This window comes from Camponotus floridanus, unplaced genomic scaffold (genome assembly GCF_003227725.1).
Source record: "Camponotus floridanus strain SB8 unplaced genomic scaffold, Cflo_v7.5 scaffold173, whole genome shotgun sequence".
Taxonomy (NCBI): domain Eukaryota; kingdom Metazoa; phylum Arthropoda; class Insecta; order Hymenoptera; family Formicidae; genus Camponotus; species Camponotus floridanus.
Window position 1 is genome coordinate 29297 of NW_020229296.1, and position 21366 is coordinate 50662.

The 21366-nt window shown below is 39.0% G+C and overlaps 1 protein-coding gene across 3 annotated transcripts in view; it reads left to right on the forward strand.

The window, feature by feature from the left end:
• The first annotated feature begins 375 nt into the window (after positions 1-375).
• The window catches only part of LOC105248674 (neurogenic protein mastermind), a 143437-nt gene continuing 122446 nt past the window's right edge, over positions 376-21366 (forward strand). The window contains exons 1-2 of one of the 3 annotated variants that reach the window (XM_020026705.2): positions 18025-18166; positions 20015-20070. Coding sequence is in view for 1 of the 3 variants with exons in the window: in XM_011253591.3 (XP_011251893.2) it covers positions 1852-2316 (465 nt within the window). In the remaining 2 variants the exon portion in view is untranslated. Of the gene's footprint in view, positions 2317-18024; positions 18167-20014; positions 20071-21366 lie in introns of those variants that run through there. The other 2 variants (XM_011253591.3, XM_011253594.2) reach the window with 2 other exon arrangements.

Below are 21366 nucleotides of genomic sequence, written 5' to 3' on the forward strand. Positions count from 1 at the left end.
AATTTCGCGCGTGTCAACGGCTCGGACGACTTCAAGCGACTTCCGGAATGTTTCTCGCGAGCGCGCTTGCTCGCGACAGTCCTCGTTTCGAAATAACGAGACTCGGATCGTCGATCGCGGAGTGCTCGATCTCGAGGGAGAGGAAGGGAGAATTATGGAGAGGAAACACGCGAGAAGAGAACGGGACAGCGCGACGCGAAAAGAGATAGATTCCGGAGAAAGGTGAGGAACGTTCCTCGCGCGCGCGGCCAACTTCAAGCCGCGTCTCATGCACGAAGTGCGCGCAGGAGGAACTCGGAGCCGAACGTTGGAGCCCGCCGCTCCCCCCTTCCCTCTTCCTCCCACTCCCTCCTTCTCCGTCTTCGTCGCCGTCTCTCGCGACCCCCTCGTTCCTTCTCGCTCCTTGGCGCGCGCGCACGCCCTCCCTCCTCGTCTCGCCCCCTCCCCCCGCTCAGCCAGCTCGTTCGTCGCCGCGCGTTTCCTTCTCGTTCTATCCGATAGGTGGCGTCTCTCTTCCGCGGTGCCGTTTGACGACCTCTCGCTCCCACCCGCTCTCTTTTCTTCTCTTTCTCCGGACAAGCGGCAGCACGCTGCCCTCGCTCAACTACCTGTTGTGACGTCCAGCGCGCTCGACGCACCGAACAAATTCGCCGTAAGTACCTAAAGTCGCGTTGGTGTTTACTCAGTGTGTTCCCTTCGTCGAACGACGATCGTTCGATGCGTCGATAACATCGAATCGAGCGCGTCGGCAAGATTTTGGCGCGTCGAGCAACGCGACTACCGTGAAGGAGGTCCCCCGGATTGTGCGAAGCCGCGAAAGGCTTGTGTGTCGCGGTGGCCCCTATCCCCCCTCCTCTCCTTCTTACGCCAGCATCTCCGTGACGAGAGCAATACGGAGAGACGGGGAACGAGTGAGCGCGCGAGAGAGAGGGGCGACACGCGCCCGTGGGATGGAGAGAGAAGAGGCGAACGGGAGAAAGGACTCGAGCGGGCTCTTATCGTGAAGTTAGTCGCGCGCGGCGAACCTTCCGTCCCACCGTCTCGTCAAATCTTCCGTTGCGCGCCTTGTCGAGAGTGACAGTTGCCGAAGCCAATTATTTCTGACGCGACACTGGACTCGAAGCGACGCGTACAACGCGCGCGTACAAGTATATATATCATAAACATTGACGTGAAAATCCGAATACGTCCGACTTGAACGTAGCGCTGGATATTGGCGCCGTAAATGTAGCCGCGAAATGCACGACCGCTCGATGGAGACGCGCTGGACGCGGTAATTCGCACTCGTGCGGAGTTTGGAAATAATACTGGAGGAAGGAGAGCGACGATTTAACGGGCCGTGCGACGACGCGCGCACTATCGCGCGCGCGGTCACGTGGATCACGAACAAAAGGCGGAACGCGCCGCGTTCATTGACGAGTCGCGTCGACGCCGCGCGCCGGTGGCATCGCGTCGTATCGCGTATCGCGGGAGTCGCGAGTGTGTATGTATATGTGCGCCAACTCCGGAATATCTCCCCGTCGTAACCGTTACATAGGGACGTCTCGCGATCGAGACAGCTACTTTGACAGCGAGCGAGTCGTTGCTCCGAAACAAGGTCCCGCGAAAGACGAAGCATCGATCTTGACCGCGGTCAAGTCTTCAATTACACGCGGCCAGATGCTTCCCTGTCGGAAGTCGGGGACGATCGTCGACACGCCAGCGGATTGGAGGATGCACGGCACGCGGACATCGGTGAAGCCGGTGGTAGAGGACGACGAGGTCGCGCGGCCGGCATCGCGCGTAATCAACGACCACCTCGGTGGCCCTAATTGAGAACTGGCTTATCCTGCGGTGGATTTAGGGGGCTGTATGGAGGCCGGGGGGCTCCTGCCCCGTCAGCCCCCGCAAGGCCCCCCCGGCACCATCTCCGTGTGCGCGGGCCAGGGCCCGAACGGGCACGCCGGCAACGTCCTCGGTCAGTCCGCGATCCACGAGTTGAACGCGTCCGGTCAGCTGAGCCTAGCCGGCCAGCAGCAGTTGCATCTGCAGCAACAGCAGCAACAACAAATGGGCCAGGCACCCGGCATGGGTGAGGTGCTCCCCCCGAAGAGGCAGGCGGTCGTGGACCGTTTGCGACGCAGAATCGAGAGTTATCGGCGTAGACAGACCGACTGCATCCCCAGGTTCGATCAGAGCTTCAACGGCCTGTGCGAGCAGAATACATACGACACCCAGGTGCTGAAGCAACGCTTCCTCGAGAACAAGGCGAAGCGGCAGGCCAAGAAGACGGACAAGAAGCAGAGCGACTCGGTCGGGCTCTCCAACGTTCACATGGTAAGTCTTTTATCTCTTTTACTCTTTCCTCTTCGACTTCGTCTTCTTCTCTCCGCCTTCGTCGCTTGCCGGGCAAGCGTAGGTGTGCCTACGCCGCTGTGGGAATTCGAACTTGTTACAAAGTTGGCGGCTCTCTTCCTTCCTTCCTTCCTTCCTTCCTTCCTTCCTTCCTTCCTTCCTTCCTTCCTTCCTTCCTTCCCCGTTCAACTTCCTCACCTTGGAGGTGGAAGCACGCACGAGGGAGGCGCTCCTCGCGTCACGCGGTAGACGAACGTATCCGATGCGTTCAATATACCGTTTATACTCGAGAAATTCAAATATATATCCTCGCAAACCTTCGTCTTCCTGTTTAGTATTTCTGCCAATATCCGAATAATAAAATTTATTTTTTTCCCTTGTTGTTACAAAAATTCTCGAATCTTTTTCGAGTTGCGAATCTCGGGCCTTTGCGATTGCGGTTAAACGGTTAGGCTCCCGTATCCCTTGACCGTTAATCGAATTCATGAATACCATCCGAATGTTATTGGAGATATATGCGGGCATCCCCGGTATTGACAGCATTCATCGAAAGCATCGAATCACGTCGGTTATTGTATACGAACGGTACGTTTATCAATTCGGACGATGACAATTGGAGATAAGCAGTTGTGTGACGTTTTCTCGAATAGTTTCGCTTTCCAGTACCGTGATATTGATCGAGAGATCTATTTCTAAAATTGTTTTGAGGAAAAAAATTTTATATATTATTCACAAAAGGATGTATATATAATATAAATATTTCGAAGGATGTGTAAAAATATGTTATATAAAATTTATAAAATGCACTCTTTTTTATAAATTTTACCGAGGCATTTAAGGCAAAATTTTAGTTTGAAATAATTTTATTTTAAATACTATTATCATTATTTATTTAAATATTATATTAAAAGTATTATATTACATTACATTATATCATGTCATCATATTATATTATTATTTCATTAAATATTGTTTATTTCTAAGAAACAATAATTACACGTATATAATAATTAAAGTATATAATAATTAAAAAAAAATTATGCCTTGTTAGAAATTGAATGGCACCATCGGAATATATTTATCTGACCGTGCCAATTAATCGCGCGCTTCTACCGCGTTAAATCGATGAATTTAACGTGGCGTTGAAATCGAGACGGAACAGGTGGACACGTGGATTGTTAAGGTCGTAGGTCGCGCCCGCGCTAGTTACCCGTAGGCGTTCGATTCGAGACGTCCCTGTGTTAACCTTGGCTTTACGTCAATGCAGGGGCGTTCTTACGATCCTCGCTACGCGTAACGTCATTGTCACGAACGTTCGCGCAAAATGTTTACGTATAGAGACCTTTGCATGCCGTGTGCAAATATCTCTTGGGGAAAAAACAAGTACTTCCGTCAGCTTAATTAAATAGTGAATGTTGGATACGTCAAATATGCATCGGTTTAACTATTTCTTTGGTGATGTGAAAGAATTTACTAATTCTGAGAAGTCATTCTTTCGATCGAAATTATTATTGAAAGTAAAAAGAATTATATTATTTTTTAATGAAGAAAAAGTTAAATAAAAATTTGATACATTCATCTGGAAAAAAGTAATCAAGAAATGTTTTAAAACCAATATTATAAAATTCAGATAAAATCACAATATAAAGATTGCAGATATTAAATTATAATTTGAAATTATTGATAATATAAATATAGTACAGGTGATTAATTGATATGATGTGTATGTAAAAAAGACTGACGCACAATTTTTTACGATGCATTGCAGCTCGTTGAATTGATCTTTGATTCGACTAAAAGAAATAGTTTTAAAATTTAATTTAAAATAATTTGTCGAAAGCAAAACTAACAGAAGACAAAGATATGATGAAACTTTCTTCTGTCTTGTTTACCATAATTATTACGTTGTCAACGTACCCGAGCGTGTGATATTAAGTAATACGTAAATGTGAACGTCATCGGGGTGCACTTTATAAATGTCGCGTGCAAAGATGAACGATAACAACTTCCCCACATCGGATGACGTTAGGTCATCGATGTGTGTTGTACGTGTGTAATGTGACGTGCTCGTCCTATACGAATCGCCATCAGCCTATAAAGGTGATAGGTAACACGTTCGCGTCATACGAAATTACTATGAAGTTGATATTAATTAATTCGCATGATTGCACGAAAAACCTAGTCGCATATGAAAGACGGAAATATCGGAAATGTTTATCAATAAACCAGATTAATGCGAAAATTCGAAATAATAACTTGCAAACATTTACATCATTTTCATACATTGTAAGAAAATGTTAAAAGTTACACGAATAATAATTGTGCAATTTTATTATACTCATTTATTGTTCATATAATTTTTAATATTTTTTACAGTGTACGCTATATTCGTATCTTACGATTAATGAAGTGATTAAACTTTATAACGAGGATGCAACGTTTCAGAGTTGTCTGTAAAACAATTTCCTTCCTTCCTTCCTTGCTTAATAAGAAACTGGAAACTTTACATTTATCTTACTCTAATTGAGATTTGTTAAATGTTTCATATATATCAATATTTTTAACAAAATCAAGTTGATTACAAAAAGCCCCAATTCCTTTAATACAATTTTTTTTTCTTTATTTTGTCTATTGCAAACATTTTCTTCGTCATTATCGACTTCATAATCAAAGTCATAATTTTCACAAATTTTTCTCGACTTTATTTAAAGATTCTAATCGATGCAAAATCATTTTTTCTTCAATTTAAGGAACATATCGCACAATTACACTACTGATATTCCAGTCTTGCGTTATCGTCCGATTGATAGCGAATTCGTGCGAGGGAGGGGATCGACAGGAAACATGATCCGATACGATGCAACAGGATCGTCGATAATCGCGGTCATCTTCTCGCACGATTCGTCTCTTTTTTTTCCTTTCTCATTCTCGATCGAGTCTAACTCGAATACGCGCGCGTGTTCAAGTCTCGCGTTCCGCTCATTCATAACGCGCCGCGAACAATGGTGGGCCACCGATGCGGGGGAAAGCTATGGGAATCACGATTTCCGCCGAGAGAAGCTAACCGCGCTGAACCAGATCTAGAAACGCTTTCCTTGCGGCATCGCCGCTCGATTTGCGTGATTCCCAATTTATATCTGAAAAACGATCGTATTGAGTAAGTGATTGGCTATCGAGAGTTTTATACAACAATATCAGATTTGACAGAATAATTTATGATTATGATTGCGCGATAATAAAAGATAATAGAGATAACTTTTTAGGGGAATTTTGAGAGAATTTTTATTATAAAATTAAAATCATTTTTTGAGTAAACTTTCTCTTGAAATTTTGTCTACGTATGTTTTGTATGTTTTTTATGATATTGTAAGGATATTATAACAAATAATAGTTGCTCGAAATATTACTTTTAATCGTGTAAAAATAAAAAGATGATGCAAATAAATATTATTATATTAATAAAATTATTATGATTCACTCGACATGTACACAAACAATTCAAAATGTTTTCCATCTCGATAATTTTTATCAGAACAGTATATGATTACAGTTTTATAAGAATTTTGCTCATCGAGTTATTAATAATACATTATCAAAGTTCAAGTAACAAAGCATATTGCGACAAGGAATTAATCTTACATTAAAAATTAAAAAAAAATATAGAAAAAAATATCATCCATACAAGTTAAACAATATTGTTTACTCTCTGATTCTGACGTTAATAGGAGTTATCAAGCTTAAAGAAGACTTACTTATGTTGATAGAAAATATAAGCGACGCTTTTTCGCTGTAACAATTTTCACACATTAAATAAAAATAATTTCTATGTGACAATATTGTTAAATTTACTTCAACAGTCTCTATAATACTATGAAAGGAAAATTACATGGTTCTCTCTCTCCATTTTTCTCGAGCAACAAGATCGGTTCTTAACGCGCGCGACACGTACGGAATCGTTTTGTCGTTTGACCGCTGTTCGTTCTTATTCAAAGCCGTCTGGTGCCACGAATGACACGTGTCAGAGGGAGCCGTGGCTCGCGACACACGAAGGATGCCACTCCGACTAGATCGGCTCCAGTGGTGCTCAATCGGCGGCTATTCGGGGACGATCCCGCAAATCGAACCGGTGCGATGTACAGGAGAAAGAAACTCGAGGTTATTTGTTCGTGTTCATTCTTATCCGACGTTACCTCGAGAGTGAGTCACTTGCTGAACGAGACCAGCGAGATCAGTTGCAGCGATACTCATCCTGTCGAACGAGACACTGTGTTGTTTTGATCGAAACTTTTACCTTGAAAGTGCTCAATTAATAGCTGATTATTCTTCAATACATTTTGCTAAGAGATATTATTCTGATTTATGGGATATTTATCTGCAAAAGCAGAAAGGAAATCGAATTTAATCAAATGATTTAATTTATGTAATATTAATTAATTTATATTTAAGAAACTACCTTTTTTTCATTGTTACATAACATAAATTATTTTACGTTTTTATCTTACTGCATTGTACCTAGAATTATTGTGGAAAAATATTTTTTTTAATTATTGTGGATAATATTCTTTTAAATTTTATTAAATATTAAATTTTTTTCTCTCATAGTATTGTATATTTTTTACATACTTTTGTGTAACAAATATGAATATTTAACATCAGATAATATAAAAATCTATGTTAAATATGAATATTTAACATCAGATAATATAAAAATCTATGTTAAAGATAAAATAATTGCGAATGTTTTCCTCTATATATTTGATTTTCGGACATTTAAGAATAATTTTTCCAACAATGCTGATTTGGAAAGTGTTATTGCAAATTTGTTATTATTTTGTTGAATTTACTTTATTACACGAATAAAAGGACTACAAGAAACAGCTATGTTATACCTCTCGATTAGAGACCGAAACGACTGTAAAATCGCTGCGTTTCGTTCGTCTAATATTATACGAATCAGAAAGATTTTGCCGACCAAATAGATAATAATTTGTCAGGACCAAAGAATTTTTGTTAATCGCTGCACACGCGCCCGTTCATCCCTTTTCCATCGAAAATGTTTCCCTTCAAGCTGATCGAGAGAACTCAACATTTCAGCATAGTCATTATGCTAGCCCGACAACTTTCATTACGACCCATTAGCCGGACGCCCACCGACAATTTAGGACACTGTATAGGTCTGTGGTATTAGGCATCTCGGTTATTCGTCTCTGAGTGTCGGTTCATAAGAATCAGATTTATTTCTCCGTTTTGGTCGAATCTGTGATGTGACTAAATGCTAGACGGGCCTTTTTACACGTAGCATAGTCTCAAGGATACATCGCGTCCGGTTTTAAATTCTTCACGTGCTGAAGGACACGAATCCCTTAATCCGAGATATCGAATTCTTAATTCGAAATCTCGGATTATTTTATCGAATTAATTTAGAATTTTGTTCGAGAAATTAACTGCTAGACTTTGCTATTTATCTCTAATTCAATCAGTTTGTAAACAGAAATAAAAATCGAAATATATGACGGATTAAACTATATATCTAAATTATATCTAAATTATATTCCGAAAAGAATAGTAAGAAAAATTTCACACATGAGATCGATCGATAAACACATGATCGTAAAACGAAAGGAATAAATTTTTGTCACGAAGGCGATGAAAAAAAAATAAAAAGGTCATTCGGACTTTTGTTCCACCTACGATCGCGTCCGTTCATGACCGCGAAACGCGTCTCCGCCAAATCGAAACCTTGGTCAACAAGTTAACAGGACATAACGATGACAAAAAAGGCCAGAAATAGTGGTACCCGATGATGCTACGTTTCTCTATGCGCGCGATTTGCATCGCGCCTCATGCTTGAGGCACAAATAAAATGAATCGCAGCGGTTCTCATCACGTTATTATACGCGGATGATGACGAACGAAATTTCGTTTGAAATGCCATTCATAAGATGACTAAGCAGCAGTCGCCGATAACGATCAAGTGTTATCATAACGGTCCCAGGATGCGTTCGCTGTTACATCCTGACATTTAATTCTCGGATACACAGTATCGGATGTGCACGAGGGATTTAGAAATTAAATTCTTTTATTTCTTTATCTCGTTCGATATCGAATAAAAAATTCAACATTTAATATTCAACATTTTTTTATTATACGTTAATATATAATCAATTGTTTTTAACGTACTTAATTAAAACGCGAATAATCATAAAATTTTGTCTATCATTTTTTATTATATACACGTCGTGCATAATATATAGTAATATAGTACTAGTAATATAGGGATATGTAATATTGTAAAAGTTACAAATTTTTATCCATTTTTATCCGAATAAGTTTCGTTGATAGGAACGATAACGGCTTTTGCTTCGTTAAAAGTTCGATAAAAAAACCACAAGTCGTCATCACAGCGACTCGCTGAAGCGTTATCTTTGTGAAATGCAGATTGCCTTGTGTTCGATTCGCAGAAATTTCAAGGCTACATCGTCCAACGCGATGTTTGCGCGATAATCGGAATTGTATATGCGCGCGAACTTATGCCAATAGCGTTCAAGGAAGCGCTTCCAGAAGACACAAATTATTGCCAGAAGACACGGAGATCCGCTTTGTCGAGTGAAGTTTCAGGTGGCATTTCGAGATTTACAAATTATCATGCACCGACAGATAAAACTTCACTTTCGAAGTGGCTATTTTGAAGTATCGGCCAGCATTATCGGTCTTTATCATGTCTATTATTAGCACGAAAGAAAAAAGAAATTTCTTGTTTTGAAAATATCTCATCTTTTCAAGATTTCCATGAAATCTTGTTGAAATTAAAGATATTTTCAAAACAAGAAATTTCTTCTTTTCTGTGTACACAGTCGAAAAACGCTCGTCATAGAACGCACACATCTGTCCGTAGCATTCTGTAAAATCTCACAAAGTTGTCTTGTGAGAAGCGTATAATTATACTCTTAAACCGTAACTTATCCGTAATAGCCACTTTAAGCACGTTAATAACGCTGCCATTATTGTCTTTGAATATCGCCAACTGTCAGAGAGAGAAAGAGAGAGGCCGATGCAACTTCGAACATTACATCGCAAAATAAAATGCAAATATGCATCAAAGTCATCGCTAATTTACGTCATTAATTTGTGCAATTATTGCGGTCGGAAAGACGATATTTTTTCTATAATAATCAATGAAAAAATTATGAAAAATTATTTCATAACGCGAATCATTGCATATATTTTGTCGAGAAATTATTTGCATGCAATATTGCACGCTCCTTTAAATCCTTTCTCTCGATTCGCGGATCAAAGAGTCGTGACGAAGCTACGGGCAGATGTGTCCGACTTCCGTTTTTCCTTTATCATTCCGTTTTAATGAGAGCAAGAGTGTCGCATCTCGCGAGATTCGAAACATGCCGATGCGACGTTACGCGCATGAGATATGTAACGGGCCTTCTCGGAACGCTTCGGGGAACGGTTGGAATTCGTGGTCGTGTTCCGACCACCCAAGCGGTTCCGCCGGACATGCCGGTCGCGTCTTTCGGAACGAGTCGAACGCGGTATTGCCTCGGCTTGATTATGTTTACGAGCGAATCGCACGAGCGCGGTTATAATCACGTTCACCACGCCAGCCGGTCCCGCGATCTTCCCTGAAAGCGCGCACCTTGGTTATCGCCAGGCGAGGGGGAAGAATACGTCATAAAACGAGACGTAGCAGCTACCCTTTATTGTTATGTGTGGTAAGCCGTAAATTTATTTGAGGAGATGTTTAGGAAAAGCATTCTACAGAGATGCGCCGTCTACAATTAGCGATGTCGTCCCTTGCAATCATTTTTTTTTCTTTCGAAAATATAGAAAAATAAAATAAAATATATAAAATATATTATACATTTTTTCGAAAAATATAAAACAAATTACGTATTCGTTTTATGCAGATTCCTTTTTAGAAAAGGAAAGAGGAATAATGATTACAGTTTCTATAAAATGAGACGAATGGAATCATTTTCCGAGGGGGATTTTCTACCAGTGTCTCCCGGGCGTGACCAAAATAATATAAGAGCCTGGAGATGCATTTGAATTGCTCACGGATCATCGGCGAGATCTCGAAAACGAGCGCGTTCGTATAGTGCGTGCGAGGGTCCGGGCTTCTTTCGTTGGTACATGTGTGAGAGTTTGTCGGACGAGTCTCTATCTTTCTCTTGGCTGGGTGGCCTCTCCTTGGCACACAATAAACACGGGAGCAAATCTCTCGATGAAGCGCACGGTCCCGGTGAACGCTCGGGGCCCCGAAAAATGTGCGTCTCTCGACGGTGCGAACACGACCAGACACACGCGCGTCGATGTTTGCGTCGCGTCGACCGGTCGAATCATATGCTCGCCGAGACGTTTGCCCCTTTACGGCCGCGCTCCGACAAGACGGAGGGTGTTACATTCCGGACGTATGACGCATGCACGGCTTCGGGCGATCCCTTTCCTGCGGCCTTGAGGCTTTCCAGATCTCGCGGTCGCTTCGAAAACGTATCGCACTCGAACGCCGTTCGATTTCGACTACCCGGTATTTAACGGTTCCTTTACGATTTTGCCGCGACCTTGTCCGCGACAGTTTAAGATCGACTTCGTCTCTTGGAGCTTCGCACCCTCCGGAGGAACCGCTCTTCGATTCTGTCATAAAGATAACATATCGACTGACATTTTTACAGGCGAGCCAAACTCGTACGAGATACTGACGTAAATTTTACGGTCTCCAAGCACCGGTGACCCCCGGTATACGTTTCGCCGATATCTCCTCTCGGCTGTTCACTCGCGAACACATGGTTCGCTCTCGAGTGTAATGAGCGACATGTTTAATCTGGCCGGTCACGTACAAGTTAGATGGCTCGCTCGTCCATGAATACGGTATAAAGGGCTGAGATCGGCTCCCTTAAAGAACAGCGATCAGTTTACATCGTCGTCACATTTGCTTAATTATACCCGACTATCGCGATCGAAAAAAAAAAATACGAATATTATTTGCGCACGATTGCTGTCGATGGGGTCGAAACGCTATAGTCACAAGGGAAAAGGAAGAAAAAAAATATTACAGTCTATAGACATCGCAGGAGAGCGCGTTAACTCGCCAGACTCTACTCTCCGAGATCGTATATGAAGAAAATAAATGTCCCGCAATAAAGGATCGCTGCGCGTTGCAACCGACGTGTAACGATTTACCGCGCCAGGTGCGCCGCGCTTCTATCGCGCGCGACTTTCATTACCGCGCCTAGTGACGTACGTTTTAATGGCGAAAAAATACGGAATCCATCGCGCACCGAGATGACGAAATGCGTTACGCATAGATGAAGTTATGGATACAGATAACGCAGCGACATTGATGGCGGTGTATATTATTTATTATTTATTTTATTTAATTCTTTTTTCGATTTAAAATAGCTTTCGATATTGCATTTTAGTTTTACTGCAAAATTACAAATAGTGACAATACAACAATAACATAAACTAAAACTAAAATTGCAAATCTGTAATGGAAAAAAAATAAAACTTGAAATTCAAAACAAGGTAAAAATGATAAAAAATAGGTGCATATGTCACGAAAACTTAACTCTAATTACAAAAATTTCTAACTCGACAATTTGGAAAAGGATATGCGCGAAACTCTGGTACTCTGCTGCGAATCCTTCCATTTTATCGCGAGCTTGAAACGATCGAATATTTGCCGCAAGTGTGATAAAGATTTTATTAATTTTAGCTAACGTTTATTTCAAATTTAAACACCGAAAATACAAATTGTTTGACACGTATATCAGAGAAAAATTAATAATTCCAAAAGTGTTGGATGATAAGTGACAGGATATTCTATACGTGTACATATAATACGATCTGATTTAAAAATGGTCTCGTGGTCGTTGACCGGTTTAAAATTCCGCCGTTTAAAAAACTTTTGGGGATTTCTCGACATAACAACATCTATTCTGCATCGAAAAAAAATCGAACTCACAAATGTAGACAATGCAGTCTCAATTCAGGCTGCTCAGCGTGAGTTCTTTGTTACGCGCGTTTGTGTTGGGCTCTCCTGACGGAATCAAAGAGAGGAAGGAAGAGCATCGCCATTGTAGGGGATACCGTCGGAATAATAATGTAATTGTCATCCTGAATCCTGAATGAATTCCTCACTCTTTTATTATTTATAGGCTCTCTCCTTACATGTATAATACTTATGAAAATAGGTATACAAATAAGACGAACAATCTCGGCTTTCCTCAGACTTAATTTACCAATTATATTTATGCGGGATGTTTCAGAAATTAATTTTAAGGATTGATAATCGTCTCATGGTGCTGAATAATATTTTTAAAATTAGTATTTTTAAAATAATAAATTATTCGTGGAATTTAATTACCGTTATGTAGCTTCTTAAGTCATAATTAATTTAAAGCAGATCGAATTATACAAATAACAAAATTATTGTACTAATCTACTAATTGATTTACATGTGTAATTTGAAAACGATATAAAATATATAGAGCAAAGGCAGAATGAAAATGAGTGTCGAATTTATGCACGAGCTTGGTTCACGTTTGCGTTAAACACATTTATTAACAATGTTAATAATTTTGCATGCGGATACAGAAAGTGTCGAACACCACGGATTACAAAATTATCGTTTGAATGATAAATAAAGTTCACCATTTCACTCGCTTCTAGATGAGTAATACTTGAGGAAATAATTCAAGCGTTAAATATCGATCCGCGAGTCCCGTCACCACTTTACACATTCTAATTTTGTCTAAAAGCAATTGTCTTCTTTTTTTAATTTATCTATTTGAACAACATTAAATATTAATATTAATATGTCTATTTGGATTGTAGATTTCTTTTGCCACCGTTTCTCATTTTTGCAAAATTAATCCGCGATCGGGTTCGATAATAATTATCGCCAAGGATTCTTTGCGAAGGAAAATAATTGTGATCGATGTGGAAACGCACATGTCAGAAATAAGAGAATAATTCATCGCGAACTTTGCACGCAACCTCCTTCGTTTTGCGTACACGTGTACACACCCCCTATTGTCATTGAATCGAAACCAGGTTACTCGGCATAAAATCACCGGTTTATTAAGTAAGCCAGCGCCCTCCCCCGCCATCCTTCCCCTCCCCGGTTTCAGCGCAACGACAATATAATCACGGTCCCCGCGGTTTCCTTTCTTTTTACAATCGACGGCTTCGGTAAAACGGATATTGCGTAACCTTCATACATTGCACATCCGTCGTCTTCGATTCCCCCGCGCTTTTGCGTGACTCGCACGGGAAACTTTCTCCGTTCTCTGCGGATGAACGGTGTAACAAAGATACGAGAGAGGCATCGATAGATGAGCGCTATCCTTATTCCGGACGTCTTATTAAAATTTTCATACTTCATCTCAAATATACGTGATCGGAGAGATAGACTAATAAAAATAGAGCTCCCATTAAAAATTAGTAATTATGATATGACAGATGAAATTCAAATTAAAATTTATAGAAGGTATTTTATACATCACCTTCGTGCCCTGCAGCGTTTCTTTTGATAAATATATCGACCTACAGTTTAGTTTATAGTTAATGTCCGAGTGCGCTGGAAATCGCGCGTCACGGCGATTCTCGAAACAACGTGTCGGTGAAGGGGAGAACCCGACACGGGGAATCGTGCAAAAATATCCATCGCTTCGCTCAGCTTCCTGGCGCCGGGGACTCCTTCGCGGCGCGTTGCAAGAGGCGCTGCGCGCGATCGAGCTCAGATGGATGCGACTTGTACGTGTCATCGGATAGTTCGCCAATTGTTGCGGAATCGCGCTCCGTCGAGAGATATGGAACGCGCGGAGGGATGGGAGGGGGAGGGATCGAGCGAGATATTCGTTCGCATGCGCGTGCGTGCGCTAACATTTCACGCGATGCACTCTCTCTCGTTCGTTTCTACGTTCTGTTTCTCTCCCTCTCTGCGGTAGATCCCTCCACCTATCCTTCTCGCTTCCTCTCTTTTCGCTCCCCGCAACCTAGCCCCCCCGTGTCAGGCCTCGAATGCGAATGTATACGTTTGCGCGCGTTCCTCTCTTTTCGACACGATTGCTTCTCTTCTGCTTTCTTCCTCTCTCCTTTGGGCTTGCTCTTCCTTCGAAATGTGTGTGTGTGTGTGTGTGTTTGCTTGCTTGCTTGCTCGCGTGCACGGAGAAGTGGTGCCACCCGTCCGTCGAGCGCTGTTGCCGTCTCTTCGTCCCTCTCTTCCTCCGCGAGTACCTCGTGTCAGAGCTCCAGCTGAGCGTTCCGCAGCGGTTTTCAACTTAGTCATAAGCTGATGTTTCATTTGTGTAAATTTATTGGATGTATGCTGATTGGTTGTTATATAAAGAAGTTTTCGAAATGTCAAAAATTCTTTATTTGTTAGTTAATCGGTATATCAGATAAACTTGCCGTATGATACATAAGATATTAAGCTTGTTAGGTCGAAGAGCGCAATGGAATGCAGGATGGACATCGTTCTCGTCGATTTTCAAGCGCGTTAAATAAGCAGGACAAATTTATTTATTTGGAGACAAGTTTTCTAAAAAGTGAGAGAGAAAGGTAAAGCAGCGATACTCATTTTAGTTTACTAGGTAACGAAAATTAATTCAAAGTGACAAAAAAATAAATTTTAAGTTAATAATGAAAATACTCATAATAAAGTAAAATGTATTAATACTTGAAAAAATTATTATAATTTTTCGCTTGATTTTGATGCCGTTTAAATTTAATTTTTGTCGAAATTTGATATCAAAAGCTTTTATTGGTCACAATTCGCATGCCCATTTTTGCGTGTTCAATTTCTCGACATGGTAATGCGGTAGTTTGTTTTTTTAAGTCAATGTCCACACTTTCCTGCGATGGTAAATGGATATTATTAGATATGAGGCTGATTTGGCGTGTTACGTTAACGAGATTATCAGATTTTGCATAAGATTCTCTTGAGTATTTAGCTTATTTTGAACAAGTCATATTTGTTTGTAATCGTGATTTTCCCTTTGATTATTGCAATATTATCTTTTTTTTATTTTTATCCTCATAAAATTTAAATCTTAATAAGTATTAATATTTTTATTATATCGCTGTTTTCGCATTAATAACGCGAATAATTTCATCAAGCCTTGCGTGACATCTTGCACGATCTTTTCACCGCTTGCATAAATTTACTCGATTGTTTTACAAGATCTGTGAGAAAAGTGCAAAGTAAAATATAGATTGTGAACCATTTCTTTTTCAAAATTTCCTTCTCTGATATATGTATGTCACTTGTTAATTAACGTCGTAAACATATTTTTTTAGATTATAAAAAATGGGTTACTTTTTATAAAGTACTCTTAAAATTTGAAATTATTTTCTAATCTGTTTTCAATGCATTTTTAAATAGTTACATATTTTGAAAAAAAAAATATGTTATTTATACGCCTAACTTATTAGATTATATAATGAATAATCTTAGGAATTAAGAATACATGTAGAATCTACTACAAAGTATTGTAAATGTATATTACAACTCGAAAATTATCGTTGACCTAGTTCTTGGTTTTTACGTCCCTGCTAGCGATGTCGTCTCCCGCGATAGGCGGTCTTAAAGTTGGCGAAATGAGGTTAAACCACCATACAAAAGCCGCGCTCATAACCATATGGTGTCTGCGGCAGTGTTTTATGTTCAGGTAGGGTTGGCATCATATATAATTCACATGGTAGCGAATATACTGCCTCGATTCCGTAGCATCCTGCCGGTGGATAAGCGAGGGGATGATAGAAGAAAGAAAAAGAGGTTTCACATATATAGAAAGGTGCTTACTTTCACAGTGATCCTCAAATTATGTTAATTTCTTATGATTGCCAAAAGCAGTTACATAAGTTAAATAAGCAGAAATTTAACTTCAAGTTCAGGAAATATAAATACTCTGTGTACGTTAGTAAATAAAATACTTGTTTCGGTAAATTTATATAGTGAATCAATATAAACCTATGTTTAGATTACAAAATTCAATCAATAATCGAAGAGCAAAAATAGAAGAAAATTAATGAAAAGCACAAATCGTACGAACATATATAGATAAATGCCACTTCGAAAGATTGTAAAAATCAGATTTTTTATGATTTAAAATTGCGGAATTTTGCATAATTATGAAGTCTATTTGAGACATACATATCTCACGTAAAAACTTGACAGTTTCAATTTATACGCGATGTCACGAGTCGCATCACGATCTAGTAACACAGCGATTGCTTAGGATAATTTATCCACGAGATCATTTAACACGTCACGTTTACGCGTAAGAGAATATATTTTAAGAACGCACACATTCGTTGTTGCTATACGTTTGAGATACCGTATTTTTCGATATGTCAAATACCCGTCTTCCCGAATTAATTGATGACAATAAAAGATCTCGGAGCGCGCGTGGACACATTTTCGACGTGGTTAAAAAGTTAAACAGTTACCGTATCGTTAGGCACATTCTCGGAATAAAGCCGCCATGTATCTCCAACACGAGGCAGGTATTTATTGATTCAATGATAGCAGCGCCTATAGTTACGCGGTATGATGTAACTCTAGAATAGAGCAGAAGAACCGGGGTTATTGGCACCAGATATAAGGGTGGAAGGAACGCGAGGGTTGTGGCTCTCCGACTGTGTCGACATTAAAACGAACTGAAACACATGACATATATTGTAGACCAAGAGTTGTATATTTTCACTATGATGCGTATGAGGCTGTAAATTTAACGGCTCAAGAAAAGATAATTTCTCTTACGGAGAATCTGTATATAATCTCCTCGCTCTTCTCATCTTGCAGCGATATCTTGTTGGAAAAAGTGTTGAAATAAATCAACCAACTTTAAACTATTAATTTCCGGCTTCACCTCGCTGACAAAATACCGGTTCTACACACGTAGATAGGTATATGTGTCCTTGATTTATATCAATATACGTGCAAGATGGCGAAATGCATCAATCGATCGAATAGAAAACTGTGCAGAAATTTGTTGTCTCAAAATTATCAAGTACGAGCAGCAAAAAAGTGGAAGTAACGCGATAACATGTCCTCGTGTATTTTTATGATTTTATCGTGTTACGTAATTCGCGTGCACGGTATATCGCATACACATGTAATAAATCGTTAAACAAACCGCTCGGATGGATTCTATTTTAGCAGCTGTGCAGTATGCGCGCGCTAAATCGCACTCATCGCACGTTCATCTGTATTATATTGAGACGGAAGCAGCGAGAACGAAATAATCTTGGCCATTAGAAACGTTTGATAGACGAGTGACACATATATTTTTCACGCTGTGTATCATTGCGAGCGTTATAAACTTGCTCTTTAATTCCGATGTGTGTGCTTATCTAAAATAATGTGCTTATCTTGTATAAAACATAATCATTATTGTTTCATAAGTTCACTTATTACAAGTGTTGAATTTTTCCACTGTACGACAGTTATATTCCAATTGTGCGAATGTAATGAATAATAAAACACAGTATATATATATATAAATTATCCATACTACTTGACTCTTCGTGGATTGTATATAAATATTTTACACGGGAAGGCCGCTTGCTCGAAATGTAAACACTAAAGACTTGGAAGATTACGGATCAAAAAACGTAAACAAAACTCTTTTCACGCATTCTTTTCGTCAAACGGCAAGATCACATTTAGTTGAATTGTGAAAGTCGAGCAGTAAGGATGTTCCTTCGTTAAACGATGTGGACTGAATAAATGTGAATGGAAAACGCTATATTTGCGAACGTGTGTGTCATGTGTATCAAGTGTGTACGAGGCATAGTTCTTTGATTATTATAAGTGAGTATTAAATGATTAAGAGTACCTATAATTATGGAGCTTACAACTTGACATTGAACGTAATGGAATGTCCGGCTTTACGATTGTGACGTGTATAACTAAGCTTGATGTATATCGATACCATAATCGACACATGTTACAATAAAACAATATGCGTATACATTACGCAGATTATAAGGATTTAACCATCAATATCAAATACAACGTTACCCAAATAATCTTATTAATCGCCATTTCTACTTTGTTTTATATTGTAACATTTTATTGCGCGTAATCTATTGTGATAGTAAATATTTTTGAAGACAAAAACAAAATATTTAATGTCCAGTTATATCTCCAAATTATTAAAGCAGAGAGCTAATTATAAAGAAAATAGAGAATGTATATTTTTCTCATCTCTTTTCATTTCTCTCTTTCTTTTTTTTTAACTCTCAAGTTTTACTTGTTTTTTTTTTTATATTTTCTATTGCTGACTGAATGGGAAGGAGAGCTGCTAGTTAAATAGAGAGAGAGCTCGCGATTCTGCGCTCGTGTCCCCGAGGGGAAATTAGATTTGCCCGTTTAATTTCGTTCTCTAAGCATGCGTAACTCCGGATACTAAATTGACTTCGGCGCGTCCTATCTGTCGAGATACATCTTCGAATCTTGTGGTTTCTTCGGACGGCGTCGTGGCTAGATCGTGGCTAGATCGAGGCGAGTTTCTCTTCGCAGTATTATGATGTATCGATATCAATAATAGGTTGAAACTGGCTTAATTCAGATGAATCTAGATTTCGTCACAAATTCTTATCTCGCTTATTTTTACGTCGAAAATTAAATTCAATGAGACCGCGCAGATTTTAATTTTCAAAGGAGAAAGCTTTACAGCTTTATCTATTTATAAATCGTAGACGCAATGGCCTTAAAAATGTCAAATCATGCAACTCGACTATGTGCGTCGTTTGTTTCAACGATCGAAGAATGAAAATATCAAAGGAGTTAAGCGCCACACAATAGCTCTCTTGTGTTCTCTTATCCCTTTGAATATTTCCACTCTTCCAATCAATTCGAATCAATGTATAATAATAGAAGTAATATTTAGGTAAATCGAGTCTAATCGACCATAACGTGCGTAGGTGTAGATGACTATTTCATGGAAATGTGGAGCTTTAAACATTTATTTCGCATACGTCAAGATGTATAATCTAAATACCACGTGTGCGTTTCAGACATATATCGATATTTTATTAAACAAATAATACAGATTAATGTATTATTTTATTCAGACAGATTTCATTTCAGTGAGACAGAAAGATGTATCGAATAAAGAAAATTATTATAAATTTATTATTTAATCACTGAATAATTTTGATTAATTAATTTTATAGTCATCTTGCGAAATATTATGACACGTACGATAAACGCACAGCGACTTGCTATCAAAACAAATTCACGCTACTTAGCCACGTAAGTGGGAGATCGTGATAAAGGATATTGGTGATCGTGGGTTGTCGCGAGGTGGGAGGGGGGCAGGGAGGGACGGTGTATAGGGGGCCAGGAGGAGAAGGAGGAAAAGACTGGTAAAACGAGGAATACGAAGGGATGCTACGTCAGGGTAGGTCGCTCGATACTGACCACCCTATACACCTACGGACTTTTCTTGCTTTCGTTCTTTTTTTTACCCTAGTTACTCCCACGATTCATTTCCTGCTTTCTGCAAATATCACGATGTTAATTTCAATATTCCTTTTTGTCTAACTTGCTTTTATGAAATTACAAGTACGAGATATGATATAAATGTTACGTTGTATGTTAATATTTTAATTAGAAGGACGTAATATTTATATTTCTGTTATATTTTTGTTTCAGGTGAGTACTCGCAGCACTACAATCTTGATGTATTGTCAACTTTTGATCGTCGTAATGTGAGTAAATAATGAATAAAATAATTTTATTATATTTCTACAATATTGTATTGTTTACGAATTTAATAATCGTGTTTATAAAATATGAATAGTTTATATATATTGGTTAGGAATTTTTAATATTTTATAAATATTGATTTTAATATGATTTTTGCGCAACATATATACAAATGGTAATATGAACGCAACAAATTGAATTGACCGCTTATCGTGACTTGCGTTTCATATTTTATACGTAAATAGCAAGCATTTATAGGGCATCGCAATTATTCGAAAAATAGATGCGATACAGGAAATGATTATAGCGTGCGATTAAATAACAAAAATATATCACATATACAGAAATCAATCATCATAAATCATAATAGATACAGTATTTGTTAAATAAGTATTCTATTTTTCTTATAGGGAATTGTATATTTAATTTTCATATGAGAAAAAGCGAGAACCAATTTGATTAACTAGATCAATCAGATTAATCGGACATAATTGTTATTTAATTACAAAATTATATTAATTTAATTAATTCGATATATATATATATATATATATATATATATATAATACGGAAATTTATTTGACTTTGATATCGTCTGATTTCAATTGAGAATAATGAGCATTTCTCTGAATTTTGCTCATAACAATTGGACCGCAACGTTACGCAACATCGGGTTAAGAATCGCGAGTCGGCGCGGGTCTTTTCGCGCGTAGTAACTAGTAGATAGGTGACGAGAGATGGAGTACGGCACGCGACAAATCTAGGTTGGTAACCACTGGCAAGCAGGAGGCAGCTGAACGGACAAAGAGCGAACGGTTATTGCAGGACGACAGTGCAGACTCGATGCCGGCAAGCCCCACTCTTCCTTTTGTCTCGCTCCTCGTCCCTCACCCATCACACACCGTGTATCCCTTGCATCTAAACCTACTAGAAGCTACCTGTATACCTACCTATCTGCCTACCTACTCTTCCTGACACCATCGCCATGTTAGCAAAACTTTTCTGGAATTCCTATGTCCGGTGTTTCTTGAACGTCAGTTTCTCAATAGCTTTTGGCCTCCTGACTTAACGTTCTTAAGTAATTCTTTTCGTTTGTGATTTTCAATTCGTTATAAGTCTGCGTACTATGCAGCACCATCTTCATATTGCGTATGTTTATTTAGTAGTCATTTTCCCCATTTTTCTTTATAAAAAAGAAATTTCTTTTGTGCGATTAACCAGAGAATGTATACAATTTTTTATTTTATTTTTTTTTTAAGTATAAATAACGTTTGATTGTATAATATTTAATTTATATA